The 19,614-nt window shown below is 36.2% G+C and overlaps 1 protein-coding gene across 1 annotated transcript; it reads right to left on the bottom strand.

The window, feature by feature from the left end:
* Positions 1–7,928: 7,928 nt before the first annotated feature.
* On the bottom strand, positions 7,929–18,754 carry KLRB1 (killer cell lectin like receptor B1). The gene is made up of 6 exons (XM_004438643.3): positions 18,606–18,754; positions 14,176–14,274; positions 13,414–13,488; positions 11,869–12,023; positions 11,387–11,502; positions 7,929–8,076 (listed from the first exon to the last, which is right to left on the bottom strand). The coding sequence occupies exons 1-6, from the start codon at positions 18,688–18,690 to the stop codon at positions 7,929–7,931; spliced, it is 678 nt and encodes a 225-aa protein (XP_004438700.1). The 5' UTR covers positions 18,691–18,754.
* Positions 18,755–19,614: the final 860 nt, after the last annotated feature.

Here is a 19,614-nt window from a genome sequence, read left to right as displayed (position 1 = left end):
CAAGAGCAAGCTTCCCAAGAGCTTCTCAGTGTAGGCAGAAGCTACACCAAGTTTTATGATCTAGCATCGGATGTCACATTTATTGGAGTAGTCAAAGCCCCAACACATTCAAGGGCGGTGGGCACAAACTCCTCCTTTCAATGGCAAATGTCAAAGATATTGGGGGCCACGTGTTAAAACAGACACTGAAATTATGAGGAAAAAATCGGATCAGAATCCATAATGTAGGACATTCTATAATAAAATTGGCCCAGACTCTTCAATAAATGAATGCCCTAGAGAAAAAAGAAAGAGCAGAGGGACTATTCTTTATTATAAGAGACCAAAGTGACAGCAACCAAATGCAAAGGGCAAACTTTGATTAGATCCTGGATTGAGGAGGGAAGGGGTCCCAAAAGACATTTGTGGAAAATTTGGATATAAAATATATCTTAGAATATATATTGAATTATTTTTTAATTTTCATAGATTTATTTATATGTGCAATTTACTTTTGAATCATTCAGAAAAAAAAATAAGAAGCAAGAGAGAGAGGTAAAGTTCACATGGAAAAGTTGTAATAATTATTGGATCTAGGTGAGGAAAATATCAGTGCTTATTCAACTATTCTTTTTTTTTTTTTTTAATTTTTTGTTTATTGCGGTAACATTGGTTTATAACATTGTTGAACCGTGTAATCACGAAACTTTCCCCCTAAAAGTTGCACTTTTATAGTTGCAGCCGTACATTACAGTCACAAGGTGGCGATAGACTCGTTTTTGAATTTACTATATAAGAACCTTCTTGCTGTGAAAGGAGAATCCAGAAAAAAATATTTCTTAATGTCCTCAAATACTGGCTCTAGGAGTAGACATGCGTAAAAATCTCAGAAGGCAAGAATCACGGAGAAAATTTACACTACAGTTGAACAGTTAACATTCAAATAGGCATGCTGGAAAGTGGAAGAAACACTGAAATGAAAAGAAGCAAGGACTCACAGTTTGAGAGAAACCTAGTTTCTAGTCCTGGCTCTGTCAGTGTTTAATTTTGTGACCTTACCCATGGCAGCTGTGAGTAGCTCTCACATGCAAAGTGAGGAAATTTGGACTCAGGTATCTTTGGCTCTCTTTCCACTCGTAAAAAGAGTTACTTCTCTTTTTGGTTTGACTTGAATATGGTAACTTTCTAATAATGTACTTCCACATCTTAGTCCTCAGAGACAATGACACTAGGAGGAAATGTCTGGTAAACTCAACTGACATTCTGTTGCTGTGAGTAGGTTCCTATGGGGAAGGAAACATAGTTCCTTTTAAAACGTGTACATATGTGATTACAGATGCCATAAACTATCTCTGTGCACTGTTTGCAGCACATGGATAGGTGTTTCTAAAAACATAGGTAGATGATAGATAGATAGATAGATAGATAGATAGATAGATAGATAGATAGATAGATTTTCTGTAATTGTTATCATAGAGACAGTTAATTAAACTCAATTACTTCCCTTCCTGCTCCTACACATTGCCATCCCATATGCAAGCAAGGAGGGGAGAGTAACACAACAAAATAATAAGGGATGAAGAGGCAGTGGGCAATAGGACATATGATGAGGATCTGGCAATTAAATGATAAATTTCTTTGATGACAAAATGAAATAGAGCTGGTTCTGAATGAATTATCCTGTGAACTTTATCTTTCTCACACGGCGGGCAATTCATCTTGTTCATGATCCTCTCGACATTTCTGACATGCCACTTCCAGGATCCTGGTGTTCTTTTACAGTTGTTCTGCTTGCTTCAAAAGGATCCAGATCTTCCCTGTTTTATCATGTCCATTGTTACAAAACTATTTGCAACTTCTTTCCCTCCTCAAAACTAAAGGCCATTTCCTAGGAAAAACATTTTCAAACTAAGTGACATATTTTATTGATTGAAAGTCCCTTTTCTCCCCTCCCTTTTAATTTTTGTGGGTGCAATTACAGAATTGTTGAATCCTTCCATGGGAAAACACGTTTATGGCTGTCTAGTACCAACATCCCAATGAATAGAAGAAATTTCTCCATATACGCTGTGTGGAGTATGGCGCAAATGGAAATAATTTCAAAGGGTTACATAAAAATTGACGAAAAAATTAGTACCAGTTCTGATTCTCTACCTGTCCTTGTACCCATGCCCTTTGTAATGTGGCTTTGTGTCTCCTCCCATCAAGTGCAGAAGTCTATTTCCCCTCCCCCTTGAATCTGGTCTGGCTTTTTGACTTGACTTGTCCAACAGCATGTGGGGAGAGTGACGGTGTTCAGTCAGAAACCCAGGTTCCTCTACCTCTCAGAATTCTGCCCAGCCACCATGTGAACCATTTGAGATAATGTGATGGAGAATAAGAAACACATGGATCTATCAGCCAAGTGGACAATAAGCCAACTGCCCCACAGGTGACTGAGGTCCCGTAGACCAGCCAGCCCTCAGCTGATCAGTCAGCTGCCGACAGATGCAACAGATACATGAGTGAGCCCAGACAAAATCAGTTGAATTAGGATCAGATCAATAGAAACTTCCTGCTAACCTGTAGTCTCGTGAGCAAAACTAAATCATTGTGTTTTAATCCACTGAGTTTTGAGGTGATTTGTTAAGCAGCAAAACTTAACTGGTTCAAGTAGCAAGTACAGTTGTACTTGTACTTACTGTTTTAATTATAATTGTATTTTAGCATTATATAATTTCATTACTTAAATTTGAAACATTTTTGAATAATTAGCTGCTGATTTGTCTGCTCTGATTCGATTGGTTAGAAATTTTGGAGGTTATTTTGGTTAGCAATTATTCCTCTGGATTGTTTTGGTCTGTCTCTGGTTGATAACTGCAATAGGTGCTAATTTAGGAAAGAATATAGGTAAGCCAGAAGCAGCTCAATCATACACTGAGACAATGCTAAGTACTGTGAAAATTTTAAAATAAATACAATAAAGGGCCCTAGAGACCTACATTTGTCTTAGCACAATAACAAAATTGAGAGAGAGATAATACATTTAATACAAAGTATGTGACCAAGATTGAAAGTGCAATAAGATATCATAGAAAAAAACATTTACTGCAGTCTGAAACAATCACGAGTAGCTCCATAGAAGATAGACTTAATTTGGGTCTTAAATATTCAAAGTTTTCAACAGGTAAAGAAGAAAATAAGAGCATTCAATTAGAAAAACAGTATTAACAAAGGCATTTTCATCCCATATAGCATCTCCTGAAACAATTTTTATTAACTACCTACAATTTCCTACAGAGCTTAAACTCTGACATGGAATATTTATACTTCTTTTTGTATCATTATTCATTCAATAGTCACTGAGTGCCTACCATGTGCCAGGCATTTTTCTAGGTTCCTGGGATTCATCAGTGAAGAAACAGGCAAGGATAATTGTTATTGAGGACCTTGCATTCTAGATCCACCCCTCCATTGCTGGTTAGATAAAATCACTTAACTTATAAATTAATCATTAATTTAAATCATCCTATATTCCCTTTAGCAGCAAACAATCAAATGAAATAAAGTAGTAATAATTGGATATTGTTTTTTATGTTTTCAGCCTGAAAATAATTACTAATGAATAAAAATATCTGAACAAAAACTTGGAGAAGAAAATGAGCTACCTGGAGAGCAATTTCGGTCAAAATTGGAATTACATTTAGAGATTATGCATATTGAATGTCTTTGCCTGGGAATTTTTAGCCATGCAATGGTTACCTATTTCCTAAAGTAGAACACTGAAAATTTCCCAGGCAGCACAAGGGATAAAACCAAAGTCCACTCTGATTATGCAGTGTTCCAATGTTTATTTTGAAAGAGCCCTGATTGATAGTGTTTGGATAAAGAGCACAGGTGGCTTCATATACCTTGAAGATCAGACTTGGGTGCTAGCTCTATTAGTGGGTCACCTCCTAAATGTTGACAAATTATTCTATGCTGCTTAATATTATTATTATTTGAAAAATGATCCTTTTAGGAAAACTGCTCTTGTAACTCAGCCACCTTGCTGAGGTTCCAGGCAACAGTCATAATCAGCAGCCACACATGTGAGTGAGGGAGGCTTGGAGATAACTCCAGCCCCAATCACCATCTCACTCCAACTACATTAGAGACCTCAAGCAAGCACTGCCTAAGTAAGCCCATTCAATGAATAAATTTGATTATATAATAATTTATTTGTTCAGGAAATATTTCTTAAGCATCTACTCTGTGCCAGAACCATGCATGGGTTACTAATACTATGAAGGTCCTTGCCCTCAATGGACCTCATGGAGGTCATATTCCCATGGAGAGAGCCTAATAATAATAGTAGTAGCAGTAATAACAAAATAATAATAGTGTGGGTGATCAGAATTGGCCACCCCAAAGTGTGCCTCTTTGGCATGAGGAATATTTTGGGTTGGTTACTTTTAAAAACTGCAGACGTGGGAAAAGTTCTGAAGAGTAGACGTTACCCTATGTAAGAGACATTTACATTTGTAAGGGAAATCTCCATTTGTAAAGGTATCTCCCTCTCTGTACCAGGAAGAAGGAGGGATGAGCTTGTCTCTAGAAACTGTTATCAATGTGGAAGGTGAGGACTTAAATCTGCATAATAACCTTACTCTTATTTACAGTGATTTTCTGGTAATCTCTCATAGCTGACTCCCTTTACTCCCAACATCCTCCTTTGTCTTTACCTGAAGATACTATTTAAAATGAAAACCTCCGCCATTTTGGCACATTGCTCAGTTTTTCCTGAGTCTCTCCCATGTATACATGCTATAAAGCTTTGTTTGATTTTCTTCTCTTATTCTGTCTCATGTCAATTTAATTTATGCTCCATCCAGAAGGACCCAGTGTGGGTAGAGGATATGCCTTCCTCCCCTACAATAGCAACAATAACAAAATAATAAGCAAATAAACAAATAATTTTCCAATTTCGTATGTTATGAAAGAAATAAACACGTCGTTGCAAAGGGACTAAATGGATAGACCTGTTCTCACTGATACAGAACTGTTTTGCTTGGTTGGAAGGGGCCAAGCACAGCCACAGCCACAAAAACAAAACCAAATAAATCCACAAGGTGGCAGAATGGAGTTCCTCACAAACAATTGCAGAAGTAAACTTGAATTGCTGCCAAAGAGTAGACTAAAGACTGTCCCCACCAGAGCAGGTTAAGTTAGTTGCTTCATGACTTTACAGGTGTTTAGAACTCAAAATTATTTTTTTATAATTATCTTTTTTACCTGTACTTCTTTGATTTCCCTTTCCCGAGCTGGTTGGTATGGAAGTCTATGTTATTCTTGTTTACACATACCTGTATTACAAAGAGAAGAATCTGATTGCTAGCTGCCTATACATCTGTAGATTGAAAACAATGATTTTAACAAAACCTAGGCTAGTGCATCAAGAATATTTTATTTTATTATATTTTTTGCTGAGGAAGATTTGCCCTGAGTTAACATGTGTTGCCGATCTTCCTCTTTTTGCTTGAGGAAGATTAGCTCTGAGCTAACATCTGTGCCAATCTTCTTCCTTTTTGTATGTGAGTTGCCACCACAGCATGGCTGATGAGCAGTGTAGGTTCGTGCCAGGGATCCCAACCCAGGAACCCAGGCCACCAAGGCAGAGCGCATCAAACTTAGCCACTACACCATGGGGTTGGCCCCAAGAATATTTTATTTTTTTATTTTTCCCACCATAAGTGTTTTTCCGTGATATCTACTTTTTCACTCACACCATGCATATTAAAGAGCTTTGTTGAATGAGAGGGCAGGAAGGTAAAACAGAAGCAAATCAACTTCAAATCCAAGCATATAGCATAGAAAATAAACAAAAAGAATCTCACTGGTCCAGCCTCAAGGTCCATTTACTACCCCATAAACAGACCATCACTATGCCATTACTCTTCTTAGCTTACTATATTAAAATGAGTCAGGGACAGTCTCTTTTCTTCCTTGAATTGTTCTAGCTTGATACTTGTCCATATCTAGACAGGAGAGAAGTGGAAGCAGCCTTACAAACGTAAAAACAACTAATTATAATACAGCAAAAAAGAAATTAAATCATCTTTCAGGAAAGTGGGAAGAAATAGATTACAAATGGTGAGAGACAGAGAGATTTCAGGAAAAATTCATAACGGAACTAACATTTGATTCAAGCCATCCACAATTACTAGGATTTTTCTAGGCAAAGAATAAAGGGGTTGTGTACATCTCACACTTATGGGACAATGCGCATTAAACAGTAAAATCATAAATCGTCATGATGTGTTTGGAGAATGGTGAGGAGTAAGTGTGCCTGGAGCACAGGCTGCACAGAGGAAATGGGGATGGAAGATCTTGAATGACATAATAATTATCTCTTTTGACTTGGCTTGGAATGGCAGTTAATTTATTGTCAATAAACATTGACTCAAATACTGTAACCAAAATTTTCCCCTGAGATCTAATATTTTTTAATCTGCTTTGAATATGGTTAGACGTGCCTTTCTCACGGAATTACACCTTCATAATATGAGTTTCAGAGATGATCAAGGCAGTATCATATCCAACTGTAAGTTTACTCGATTATCTAATACTGCAACAGCAAATGACAGTGACAGAATCTAACTCCTTGGGTTAGTTTCATTGTAAAAGGTTCCTACAGATGTGAGCTTTGGGGGTATTTGATTTCAGATCCAGCAAGTATAGGAGAAGGAAAAGGTTCATGTGTGGAACGAATTCTGGACTAACTGAATGGACTTAGAGAGCCTGAACTGCTTTAGAAGATTTCTTCAAACATCATTCCAAATAGATGGGAATGTACATTGTCAATCATGGTAATATTTTTTTCACATTTCTGTTCTTTACAGGTCTCTTCCCCCAAAGCATCAAATACTTCAAAAATCTCACTTTTATCATACATTATTTCATAATGATGCTCTTGTCTAGAATGTTTTCCTAAGTAATTGGCACAAAATGAATTGTACTTTGGGTTTCTGATGTGTTTAAAATTTTATATTAACCAGTATTGTAAATCATCATGCATGGAAAACAGAAACTGAAATGTTATTTTTGTCAGTATAGTACATACTTGAATTTATATAATCCAAATCAGCATTCAATTATCAGAGTAAATAGACATCCATGTTTCAGAAATTTTATTATAAGTCTCCTTATAGGGTAAATTCAGTTTTATCATTTATTTAATTTCTGTAGAAAATTTGGCATATGCTTTTAAAAAGTGAGCACTCAAGAGATCTATCAGAATAAACATTTCTCTTTTGTTACATTTATTTTCCCAACTGCAGAGTTGAAAAAATATCACTTATTTTCCATTAGAACAGTGAAAACTTTGATTACGTATTTCCTACAGCTTGTGTGTGAGCCATAGAAAGAAGGAGACATAGAACGAAAATAAAGAAGTAATGAGAAAATTTAAATGAGAAGAACTTTAGAATGGCAGGAAGAGTTAAGGTTTCTTTCCAAACTCCTTTAGTTACGGGTCTCTGACGTTAAGAGTCAAGAGAATGGACTTTAATCAATATTCTGCCACAACCCAGTTGTGTGATGATATGGAAAATCATAGACTATGAGAGATACACAGGACTTTAGAAATCACTACAACTGTTTTGCAGATAAGCTAAGGCACAGAGGGATCAGTGAAGGCTACACATATATGCCAGGATTAGAAAGCAATTCCCCTCAGCTGGTCTAGGCTTCTTTCTATAGAACATCACTGACTCTTAAAGTGATATATGTTTTCTCTGTGTATCTGTCTCCTCATTTATAGAATAAATAGTTTAGACATGAACTTCTGTAAGATTCACAACAGTTTTTGAATTCTAGATATTTGTTCACTTTGTGCCACTAAATGAATATTAGGCCATTTTAACAGTATATATAGTTAAAATTACAGAGACTTGTAAAGGAAAGTAAAGAAATTGAGACGGTGTGTATAGTTAAGAGTCAGGACATACTTTATTTCTGGCAGGTTTTAGTTCTTTTTGGCAGATCCATTTATTTTCTGTCTCACAGTTCTCAGACAAAATGTCTGTCCATGAAATGTAAACACAGCTATTTTCTTTAGCATCACCAGTAATTTTTAATCTGTGGAGCAAAAGAAAAGATTCTCTTAATGGTTGGGATTTTCTCCCATAATTGTCCTCATCCAGCCAATATTTTCTACGAAGTTGTAGAAAGCAATGGGATGTAGGAAGCAATGGGATGCTAAATTATTAAGCATAAGTACACATTCACAAAAATAATGGCATAAAATTTTAATGTAAAGCTAATATAAAGCTCTAGAACTTGCAAGCTCATCTTCACTGGACAAGAATCCTTCTAACATGAAACTTCATAGTGATACAAAACAAGAGAGGCTTTGGAAATTGGGAATCGAATCTCCTTTTTCTACTATTAACATGTCATTTGAAAAGTTCCTTAACTTTGCTGAGCTTCCGTTTTCTTAAATATACAGGATGTAACCACCTAATACTCCGGAGAGGTATTGAGATGATGCGTGTGAAAGTGTGACAATGCTTAAGCAAAGAATGTGCTCGGTAAATGCAGGAGGTACATAGAGGGTGCTGGCTATACAGGGTCTGCAGAATTTGGATGCAGTTAGGAAAAGAGGCTCAATTCATGAAGTATGCAATCAGAAATTCCTTTTTCTCATTCCAAACAGAGGTTGGTGGGTGTCTGCTTCAGTATACTGTTAGTTTCAAACAAGCATGAGTCTTATGGCTCACTGCAGGTGGGCATGGGAATAGAAGCCAAACAATGGGATAGGCAGTATTAGGGTTGGGTTGCAAGGATGAAATGAGTTCAAGACCCATCTATTTGTCTCAAACAGAAAGTGAGGTGGTGACGGTGGGCAGGGTTCCATCACAGCTTTTGTGTTTTCCTTTGTTCCATTTCTTCATGCAGCCCTTTGGGCCTGAGCAGTCAATCTGATTTCTTCCTAACGCAGACACTCTAGTCAAACCATGAGCTTCTGTCACTGGGCTATTATAAAAGTCCTCTTTATTTTTTATCTCTTCCACCTTTCTGATCTTTTCTTCAATTTTCTAAGATTTTATTTATTTTATTTTTCCCCCCAAAGCCCCAGTGGATAGTTGTGTGTCATAGCTGCACATCCTTCTAGTTGCTGCATGTGGGACTCGGCCTCAGGATGAACGGAGAAGTGGTGCCTCGATGCGCACCCGGGATCCGAACCCGGGCCGCCAGCATCGCAGCGCGCGCACTTAACCACCAAGCCACAGGGCCGGCCCTCTTCAATTTTCAAGATAACTTTTTTAACGCTCATCTGGCCCAAGTGGATGAATCCCTTTCCAAAAGGTGCTCAATGGCCTCCTAGGCCTTTCTTTCTTTTTTTTTTTTTTTTAATTTTATTTATTTATTTATTTTTCCCCTCAAAGCCCCAGTAGATAGTTGTAGGTCATAGTTGCACATCCTTCTAGTTGCTGTATGTGGGACACGGCCTCAGCATGGCCAGAGAAGCGGTGTGTCGGTGCACGCCCGGGATCCGAACCCGGGCCGCCAGCAGCGGAGCGCGCGCACTTAACCGCTAAGCCACGGGGCCGGCCCCCTAGGCCTTTCTTGACCTGATATCTGCCTAGTTCTCCAACATTATCTCGTTCAACCTCCAAAACAATCCTGTGGGAAAAAACTGTCACCCTCTATTTTTTTCCTCCCCTGAAGATCAGGGCTGAGAGTTAAAATAAAAGCAGAGTTGAACCAATGCTCTTTCTACCATAACATGACACCTTCAGGTTTACCTGATCACTACTGTCTTAATCACATATCATTTTTATCCTCAGAATAAAATGGAATTTTCAACTGAATTTAATCCATCTGCTTTACCTATATTTCTGCTCATAGAAACTTCAGTGTTTTCCAACTTTATTTTTATTATAAACATCAATAAAATAAATGTAGGCCCAGTAAGAAACACACATACACACACACAAATACTAAACTTAATAAACCAAAATTAACCTTTACTGTGAATGCAAAAATAAAAATAAGCTAGTATTGGAGTTTCATTTATATGTAAATAAAATACAGAAAATAATTCCCAGAAAGCATATAAAATCAGGATAGGTTTTATTTAACAGAATGAGTATGTCTGCCTTTTCATAAATTTATTCTAGTCCAGAACACATATTTTAAAATAATCTTTATTTTAAAGTCTTGCATTTAAAAAAAAATTCTGGAAGATGAGTCAATGTCAAAATTTGCTAATTAAGCCAACATTTCTTTCAATATTTAGTACTTTTCTACACTCATCACTATATTTTAGATAAACTTGAACATGCTCCTGTGTTTTCAATTTCAACCTCTTGTTTTTTGAATGATAAAAACCCATTTTAACTGTAATTTATGCAAATTTGATTAAATCATTCACATCATAAAATGTAACACTTAATATTATCTCTTCTAAAAAACTCATCGAAAGTTCTTTACAGAAACTTGATTGAATGCCGGTACACTTTTGCTTGTGAGGGAAAAAAATACCCTGACCTTTGCTGTACAATTAACCATGAATTCTATGTAATTCAACTGTGTAGCATCAGCGCTTCTATTTCATTTATGGATATTTTGACCATTTTGCATAAGAAACTATAATGAGACATCCAATAGAAAACAGCAAATGGCTCCTTTGTGACCTACGCATATATTCACCACATCTCAAATAACTCTTTTACACCACTGGTTAAAACATACCACAATATTTGTCACAGTGTGGATAGTTTCTCTTAAATGTCTTGGTTCCATACTCTGATATTTACTATTTTTTTCCTTTTATATTCATGGTCTCAATGCTGGCTGTGACCCACCAAGGTATAATGTCCCATAGTTTGAAAAATTCTGCTTAAAAATTTCTGGGGGCTGGCCCAGTGGCGTAATGGTTGAGTTTAGTGTGCTCTGCTTTGGTGGCCCAGGTTCATGGGTTTGGATTCTGGGTGCAGACCTTTAGCACTCATCAAGCCATGCTGTGGTGGTGACCCACATATAAAATAGAGGAAAGACTGGCACAGATGTTAGCTCAGGGCCAATCTCCCTCACACACACACACACACACACACACACACACAAAATATTCTGTGTGCTGATAGCCTCCAGCTAGAGACTTTTTTATTTCATGTGCCCCCCCAAAAGAGTTAGTCTATTCTTTGTCCCCTAAGACTCCATTGCAGATAAAGATAAATATTGTTATAAAGGGTTGATGTCTTTTCACCTATGGAACTTTTCAGCCAACTTCAGAATCATCCATCTTCTTAGCCTATTCTGAACATCTTGAGAATTTCTAAACTAAGTTAAAATTACAAAACTCAATCGTCAATAACAATATTACTACCTTGCAATGTGAACCTGATGTAAATTGAATATTAAAATTAGCTTATCTAATACTCACACATTAGATTTTAAAAAAGAACCATTTATCCACTTCCAGTTCTTCTCTGGTAATGTAAAATTTAATCCAATCCAATATAGAATTCCTCCATTATTTATCAGTTTTTGTATGAGTTTCTATAAATGAAACAGAGGAAATGGATGAATATTGAATGTGTTTCATAGCTTACATTCTTCTACTCATCCTCTAAAACCCAGTTCAAGTATCACCTCCTCTATGAAGCCTTTCCTAATTCTCTATCAGAGTTAATTATTCCTTCTTTGTGATATCTCTCTCTATATATTCCTATTTATATTGTTATATTCATCAAATTATATTCAGTCATTTGCTTACATGTCTGTTTAGTCTTTCAGATTGTGAACTTCTTGAAGTCAAAGTTGCCACTTCCATCTGCATAGAACCTTTAGGCTAAAGCCCAAAGATGTTGATAAGGTTAGAAGAAACTGCTAAGTTCTATTCAAGTATTTTATTTAATTATTTACCAATTCTTCCTGATCTTGAATTAGCAGCAAATTGGATTCTTTTGTGGAACAGTCAGCTAGACTGTCATTCCAAGGGTTGGAAGCTTGAGAAAGAAACAAGCATTTTCCTTGAAATGGACGCCAATCCACTGGGCACTCTAACAGACTTGGTCTCTCTAAAGTAAGAAAGAGAAAGAAAAAAATAATGTTATGTTTCTAATCTGCCCCCACCCCACCACAACCAATCACACACCCACAAGTCATTATAAATGCTCAGAAGTCTTAAATTATTGCTACAAGAATAATCAATGAATTTATTATAATTTTGAAGTTTTTGAGACCTACTGTTCATTCTGGTACCAAGTATTGGAAATTAGTGACCAGTTATATTGAGCATAAATGGAATCATAGAATATTGGAATACGAAGACCGTCGAAGTAATTTGAACAGCCACATTTTATATATATATATTTTTTTTTATAATTTTATTTATTTATTCATTTTCCCCCCAAAGCCCCAGTAGATAGTTGTATGTCATAGCTGCACATCCTTCTAGTTGCTGTATGTGGGACGCGGCCTCAGCATGGCCGGAGAAGTGGTGTGTCAGTGCGCGCCTGGGATCCGAACCAGGGCCGCCAGCAGCGGAGCGCGCGCACTTAACCGCTAAGCCACGGGGCCGGCCCCACATTTTACATTTCGAGACAGGCAGAATCACTTGTTCGGGTCCACACGGTCAGATGGTGGTAGAGGCAACACTAGTTTGAGTTGCCTTGAATTCATCACCAGTGCTTATTCTGCTACGTGGACGACAATCTCAGACTTACCTAAAAAATGCTTACTTTAAACAACATGCAAAATGCAAAGGAAACAATAATTCTTTTCACGAAATTAATGACAAATACCATGGGGAAAAAATCATAAAGTTTCTAATTCCCAAATGATATATTTGCTTATTTAATGTGATTTATGGGATGGCGTTTTCCAGAAGGATTTTTCAGATTTCTTAAAATTTCTGTTCTGTAAGAATGTGCACACAGATCACATTCTGCTACGGTCACTCAACAATACTTGTCTTTATTAACACACACTACTTACTGGAACAAGATTAATGTCTTAATAATGAATACAATAAATATTAAAAATTTTATTTTATGTTTGAGTTGAGTTAGTCTAATGACTAACTTCAGACCAAAATTAACTATTTGACATACTCACCAACAGCATCAATATTCCACTTAAATGCATATTTCACTTTTTAACTTGATATTTATCTATTAATTATTGAATATCCTAGCAGCAGCTTCTCATGAGGCAGTATGCTGTGGTAGTTAAGATCATAGGCTGTGAAGTCAGACCACCTAAGTACAATCCTCATTGTCACCATTTACTAGTTGTATGACCCTGAGCGAGCTGCTTAACCTTTCCATGCCTCAGTTTTGTCAAGCATAAAATCAGGGTGATAATACTATCTTAACATATGTGTTGCTATGAGCCTTAACTAAGGTAATGTATGATATCTATCAAATGTTAGCTGTTATTCTTAGGAAATTCAAGTCACAAAATTACCTGTTGTTTCGTTCCTTTTCTCTTGAACATCCACACTGCTTTTTTCTATTGATGATTTTTGTCTTAAGAATATCACTAGTAAATATGGAGAAACCATTAAGATTAAACGCTGAAATCTGTGGCGCAATGGATATGTTATATTTATCGCTTCAGGAAACTAAGTTATCTCAACAAGCTTGAATATGGACAGAAGATAAAGGCAACAGCAAGGTAGTAACAAAGAGTCTAGTTGGAAGACACTATATACAAACAAACAAGAAAACACATAACAAGTGAACTCACACAGACATTGGGTTACCTGTTACATAGGGCGTTAAGTAAACCTTAGGGGGTTTTTTAAACTCTTAAATTGCTCACACTCATGCCTGAACTTTCTCATCTTCAGAGTGAGTATAATTATGCCTAGCCCAAGGGAGAGATTGCCTGCTGAAATCTAGAATTTAGTAGATAGTTAAGAAACTGTACATAATTGGAAATTTCTATTTTCTTTGTTACTGTCATGTTTTTGTCATAATTGTGATCTTTTTTAAAGTTTTGGAACACCCGCGAAATATCCCGTGAAGACTATCAGAACAATTAGGAAGAGAAATGTGAAAGGCTGAAGTTTGCAAAGGGAATATGGGCTGAGCATTGTTAGAAGCATTATTTTCATTCCATTGGTCTTTCACTGTTTGGGGTGGCCAAATTATGTTAAGATATTCTAATATTTATGCTAAAAGCAGAATAAGCAGAGCAAGAAACAAACGATCTTACATCACTCACCTGAAACACTCAATACAATCACAGTCAAGGCAAGAAGAATAATTCCAGCGCAACTAAGTTTCAGAGCAAATTGATGCCAGCGTGGACCCTGACAGATATCTGAGAAGTTAAGAAAACATACTTGGTTAACTCAGTTGAGTTCATCTAGTACAAAAAGCAAAGGTGGTTTGGACCACATATGGACAGTTAGATTCAGGATGAGGGCTAAGGGCAGGAAAGAACATTTATCATCCATCTTAAAGTAGAGTCCCACAAGATACACTCAGTCAGATCCAATCAAGAGTTTGCTCATTGATAAAATAGAAGTATTTGTGCTCGTTTTGTATATGAAGGATTAATATAAGAATCAAATGAGACAGATATGAAGATGTTTTGCAAATTGCCAAGTGCTATACAAAAATGAAGTATATGCCCTGTTGTAGGAAGTAAGTCAAAGAATTTTGTGTAAAAAGGATGGCCTTCATTTATTCAAGAAGTATTTTTTGAGGCTCTATTTTGTGCCAAGCACCAGTTGAGGTGCTGGTGATATATGACAATTCTATTCTTGGATGTGGATTCCTCTGCTTTAGTGTTGTCTAGAACAATTATCTCCAACTTGGATCAAATGTATAGCATTCAAGGAAGAGTGTTTTGTGAGTTTGCATATTATCTTCAGTATGTCAATAAGTATAACACAACATGAACTTACGTCTACAATATTGCATAGTCTTAAAAAATGTCAAATACCTTTGTTTTTCCCTGTAACCACATCAATAACAATACACTTTATATCTCATGTTCATCAAAAGTTGTGATTATATTAATTTATTAATGAAATGGGGTCGTAAATTACTTATGACTTTATCAATGTATTTTGCTTCTAGACATCTTTAAAAACATGGATTTCATAGGGAAAAATAATAAAAGAGGAACTTATTAATAAAAAAATCCATGGAAAACACTGGGCTACAACTCCCAAAATTAAATCAGCTCTGACAGAAATTATTCTGGTAATTTTCCCCTCATTTAGTCTTCGTGAAGTTGTGCTTAGATAGTTCTTATACCTGATTTAATTATAAGACCCATTTTTTTTCCCATTTGGTTTATAACATGTTAAATATATTACAATTATAAACTGTTCTAAATAGCATCATTAAAGCCAAGGGCCTTTACAAGTAAAGGTTTTCTCATTTATATATAGCTATTGATTTATTTATATTATCTATTCCCTCATATTTTTTCTAGTATTTCTCAATATAAGTGATTATTTGCTTTGAGTCACTTGTTAAAAATTTTAGTATCAGATATGTTAAAATGCTGTCTTTTATTCTCATTGAATGTTCCAGAGTGACCTACAAGTCCATTCCTACTTTGTTTTTTTACACTCTCCCTGGCTATTAAATTGTGCAACCCAGTTTGCAGACAACTAACAATGGTCTCTAGGACACTGACTTTCATACAAGAGTTAGCTCTTTCTAAAATGTTCCTGGGCAGATGGAATTTAGGATAGCTAAATGTGATAAAAGATTATGGGAGGAGACAGATAATAGGTTAGATTCAAGGTAGTGAGACATGGATTATCATCTGGAGGGGGGAGATAGGAGTAGACACCCAGAGGAGACTCCAAGGCCCTGGGCATACATCTAAAAATGAGAAAACCAAACTTGAGAACACTGAACTAGAATTTCTAATGACAGACAGTGTGACATGGAGTGGCTAAACTCAGTGAGCCTAAGACTAGTCCTAAGACACCTTTCCTTCCAGTTGTAGATATACATATTGATTTCCCTTTCTGTCTCTTTCCTTCCTCATCTTTTCTTCCCTTTAAACTTTGAAAAATGGAGAAAGCTCCATATAGTCACTGTTTTAATATTTATTACTCAAGTATAGCAGTGGTTAGGAGCAGAGGCTTTCAAATCTAGCATATCTGTATTTGAGCATGTTACTTTGGGCAACGTAACCTTCATAAACTACAAATTTCCTCACCTGCGGAATGTAGAATAATTTCTACTTCATAAGGTTTTGGAAAGGATTATATGAAACAATTCTTCTACAATGCTAGACATAGTGTCTGGTACATAGTAACCGGTCAATAAATATTAGTTGTTGTTTTCTCTAAAAATCTTTTTTAAAAACTATAGATGAAAGGCAATTTTAAGTGACTTTTTAAAATATTCATTCTTGCTAAAATTTAAGGATTGAGTGGAGGGTCCTTTGCCTGAGAGGTATGTTCTCCTGTATTAAGTTTTTCTGCTGCATTACGTGAGATTGGAATTAATGGAGTTTCAATAGCAAATTGAAGAGGCCAGGTAAACTTAGTTATCTGGAAATATCCACTTAGGACTATTCTTTGTTTTGATATAAACAATATGTTAAATCATCTCACTCCATTGCTCCAGAACTTTCAATGGCTTCTATCAAGCAGATCTGAGTCTGTAAAAGTCTATAAAATGGGCTTCAAATCCCTATTGAATCTGTCTCCCCATTATTTCTCTAAGTTCATCTCCTGCTGTTCTTCATATACATGTGTGCCATTTCACACTAACCTCCATGCTCCTCCTTCCATATGACAGGCAGGTTCTGACCTCAGGGATTTTGCACTTGCTGGTCCAACTTTTAGAAGGGTCTCTTCCCGGAAAGCATGCTTTTGTCCCTCAACTCTTTGAGGTCTTGACTCAAATGTCATTTTGTCAAGGAGGCCTTCTATAATTATTCTGTTTGATATGGTACCCTCTCCAAGAGCTAAATCTCAATTCCATTTTTTTATGTTTCTCAATTATGTTTCTCAATTTCTCAACTTAATACCATCTAATCTTTTAATACATACCTAGTTATTTATTTGTATGTCTCCATAGTAATATAATATAAACACAATAAAGGAAAAGACTTTTTCTGTCTTTTGTTCACTGCTGTATCCTCAGCACCTAGAGCATGTCTGGCACATAGTAGGTGCTTATTTTGGAATGAATGAAGAAACTCTAGAGGCATGTTGCCAACACCTTCTCTACTTTTCTAAGAGTCTAAAACCCTTGGCCATAAACAAAATAGGTCACAACTCACATCTCTCTCTGGTTTTACTGCCTGCCTTAGATACAATCACTATTCTACACTGTTACCACGGCCTGAACGGGTCAGCCAAAGAGCTCAGGAGTGGTTTCACAATAATTGTAATATCAGATAAGTGTTTTGTAAGCACACATTTTGCTCTGACTTTATTCCACTATTTTTTTTAGAGTTACTTTCAAGATGATATTTTGTAGCATAATGATTACAATCAGACTAGACAAATTTTCTGGGCTCATTGATTTAGGATCATAGATAGTAGCTTTTGAGGAAAATCTCACTGCCTTTCCCTATATTTGTTTTCTGACATCTCCTTTCAACATCACCTCCCTTCTGCGCACTCTTGTAGATCTGAACAGAGAAAAAGAAAGTCTTGCTCTTTCCCATCATAAAACAACTGTGGCTTGACCAAACCCTCACTGTGGTTATCAGAATCCTCCAATTTCCCTTAAGCCCCATATGAAGAGAATAGTGAAACTTACTCTTTTTTTCCCAATTTAGAATGTTGATAATTTAATGGTTTCAAACTGTCCTAAGAAGGTACAATCCACATGATTAGCACAATATGGAATGAATATCAGATTGGATAAAAATTGCAATATTTTTGATGTTAGTAAATCTGTTTAGACTTTAGAAAATAATACTATGTCATGATAATTTTATACATATTTTCTGCCTAGTTTCTGGTCTCTTTTCATCTATCTCCAGGCCATGGCATCCATCACCTACTACCTCACATTAGAGTTCCCCATTCCTTTCACTCAGAATACTAACTCGTGTGACACACAGAAAAGTGCTGACTTCAACAAATGTCCAATAGGTTCATTAGGATTTTTCTCCAGTGTCTTATCTCCTTCTAAGCCGTGATAATTTTCAAGTTAGAAACTATCAGATTGTAATTATATTCAAGTCTTTGATCTTGAATATGATTTTCTTCCAGAAATTTTTTTTCCTTCCCTTTGGAGAGTGAAGGATGTTAACCATTAAGCTCACACTTTGTGCTCTGAAAGGAATGCTATGGATGCAAATGCACTGGGACTTAATCATAGTATTAGTATATGGTAGAGGGATTTGGAATAAGGTAGGTTATTATTACAGAGGTAGTAACATTACTACCTCTAAAAATATTCTTTGTCCATACATGTAAAATATTTCTTTAGGGTCTTTTAACCGAAGCTTTGTAATAGGAGTGATGCTCACTTTCACACTGATATCTTGATAAAAAAGAAATCTATGAAGTATGTGTTTTTCTCCACAGGTGTGATTACTTACTTATACCTATTTAATGTTAATATAAGACTACTGCTCTTCTTCAAAGCCATAAATTTAAGAGGAAACTCTAACTCTGAAAGACATACAAATGCCAAAGGAAAATTAAGGCCACTTACCCTGAGGAAGAGATGGAGGTGATGAAATTTCAAGGCCAGAATCCCTGGATAAGTTTAAATCAGCATATATCACATGTCCATCCATCGCAACAGGAGAATGCGGCACTAAACTTGTGTATCAGGACAAACTCCAAGTTCTGTGAGGCGAGATCAGCAAAAGGAAGTGCCCAGTCTGAAATACTGTGCTGTCTCTCTTGTATCCCCTCCCACCCACACTTCTAGCTACGGGTTTTCTCCATAAATTAGTGAGACTATCCACTTACTGGGTGTCCATTATGCTTAAACATGTAATATCTACTTTGCTTAATTAATTGGTCTGTTTGACAACATTTTGGGAAGGTTTGTTTGCTATTGTCCCTCTAATTGTCCCTTTTGAGTACCTCTCTCAGGGCCGGGACCAGGGTGAGGCAAATGCACTCACCTAGGGTGCAAATTTAACAAGGCCTCCAAAAAACTCAGTAGTCAAGATAAATAATATTTAATGACACATGTAAAAAATAAAAGTCAATGCAAAAAACTGCAGGATGCCTTTCAAAAGTTCTAAACTCTTCCTGAAATATTTATCCTCCAAAGAAAGTTGCAAAATATGGTAAATGGAATTGTAAATGTGGAAAATGTTCCTGATTAGTACAATAGAAAAAGCAAAGAGCTAAAGATGAATAGACTACTCTTAGCTTAGCTCTAAAGACACTCATGAATATAATAGAGTTTCCACATGAGCAAAAGAATTTGAAATCTGCCAGAATTATAGAAAGTGGAGAACTTGAACTTGTGGAATTTCCTATCTTTCTAAAGGATTTTCAGGCATAGATTCTTAGAACAGGACCTTCGATGTGACCAAGTTTGACATTCTCCCATTAAAGATGAGAAAAGAGAAACTCAGGGATTTCCTCAAAGTCACTTGCTGTAATCATGGAAGAATTGTACCATGTGCTCAAATTACTGAACAGTGGAAGCAGTCTCCTGGCTTTCTACCCCAGAAGATAAAAAGCATTTATTCGTAGCAGAC

This window comes from Ceratotherium simum, chromosome 17, assembly GCF_057802395.1.
Source record: "Ceratotherium simum simum isolate JZ-2026a chromosome 17, ASM5780239v1, whole genome shotgun sequence".
Classification (NCBI taxonomy): Eukaryota; Metazoa; Chordata; class Mammalia; order Perissodactyla; family Rhinocerotidae; genus Ceratotherium; species Ceratotherium simum.
The sequence above is the reverse complement of the archived record's forward strand: the minus strand, read 5'-3'. Positions and strand labels throughout refer to the sequence as shown.

Bases quoted from the DNA above. Each gene is read 5' to 3' on its own strand.
- KLRB1 (XM_004438643.3), bottom strand. From the start codon at position 18,690: ATGGATGGACATGTGATATATGCTGATTTAAACTTATCCAGGGATTCT. The intron at 11,503-11,868 runs GTAAATAATTAA...TTTCATTTATAG, and splicing joins TTCAAGATCAGGAAGAATTG to AAACTCATACAAAAACTGAT. The intron at 8,077-11,386 runs GTGAGTATTAGA...TTTGCTCCACAG, and splicing joins TCTTTTTTAAAATCTAATGT to ATTAAAAATTACTGGTGATG.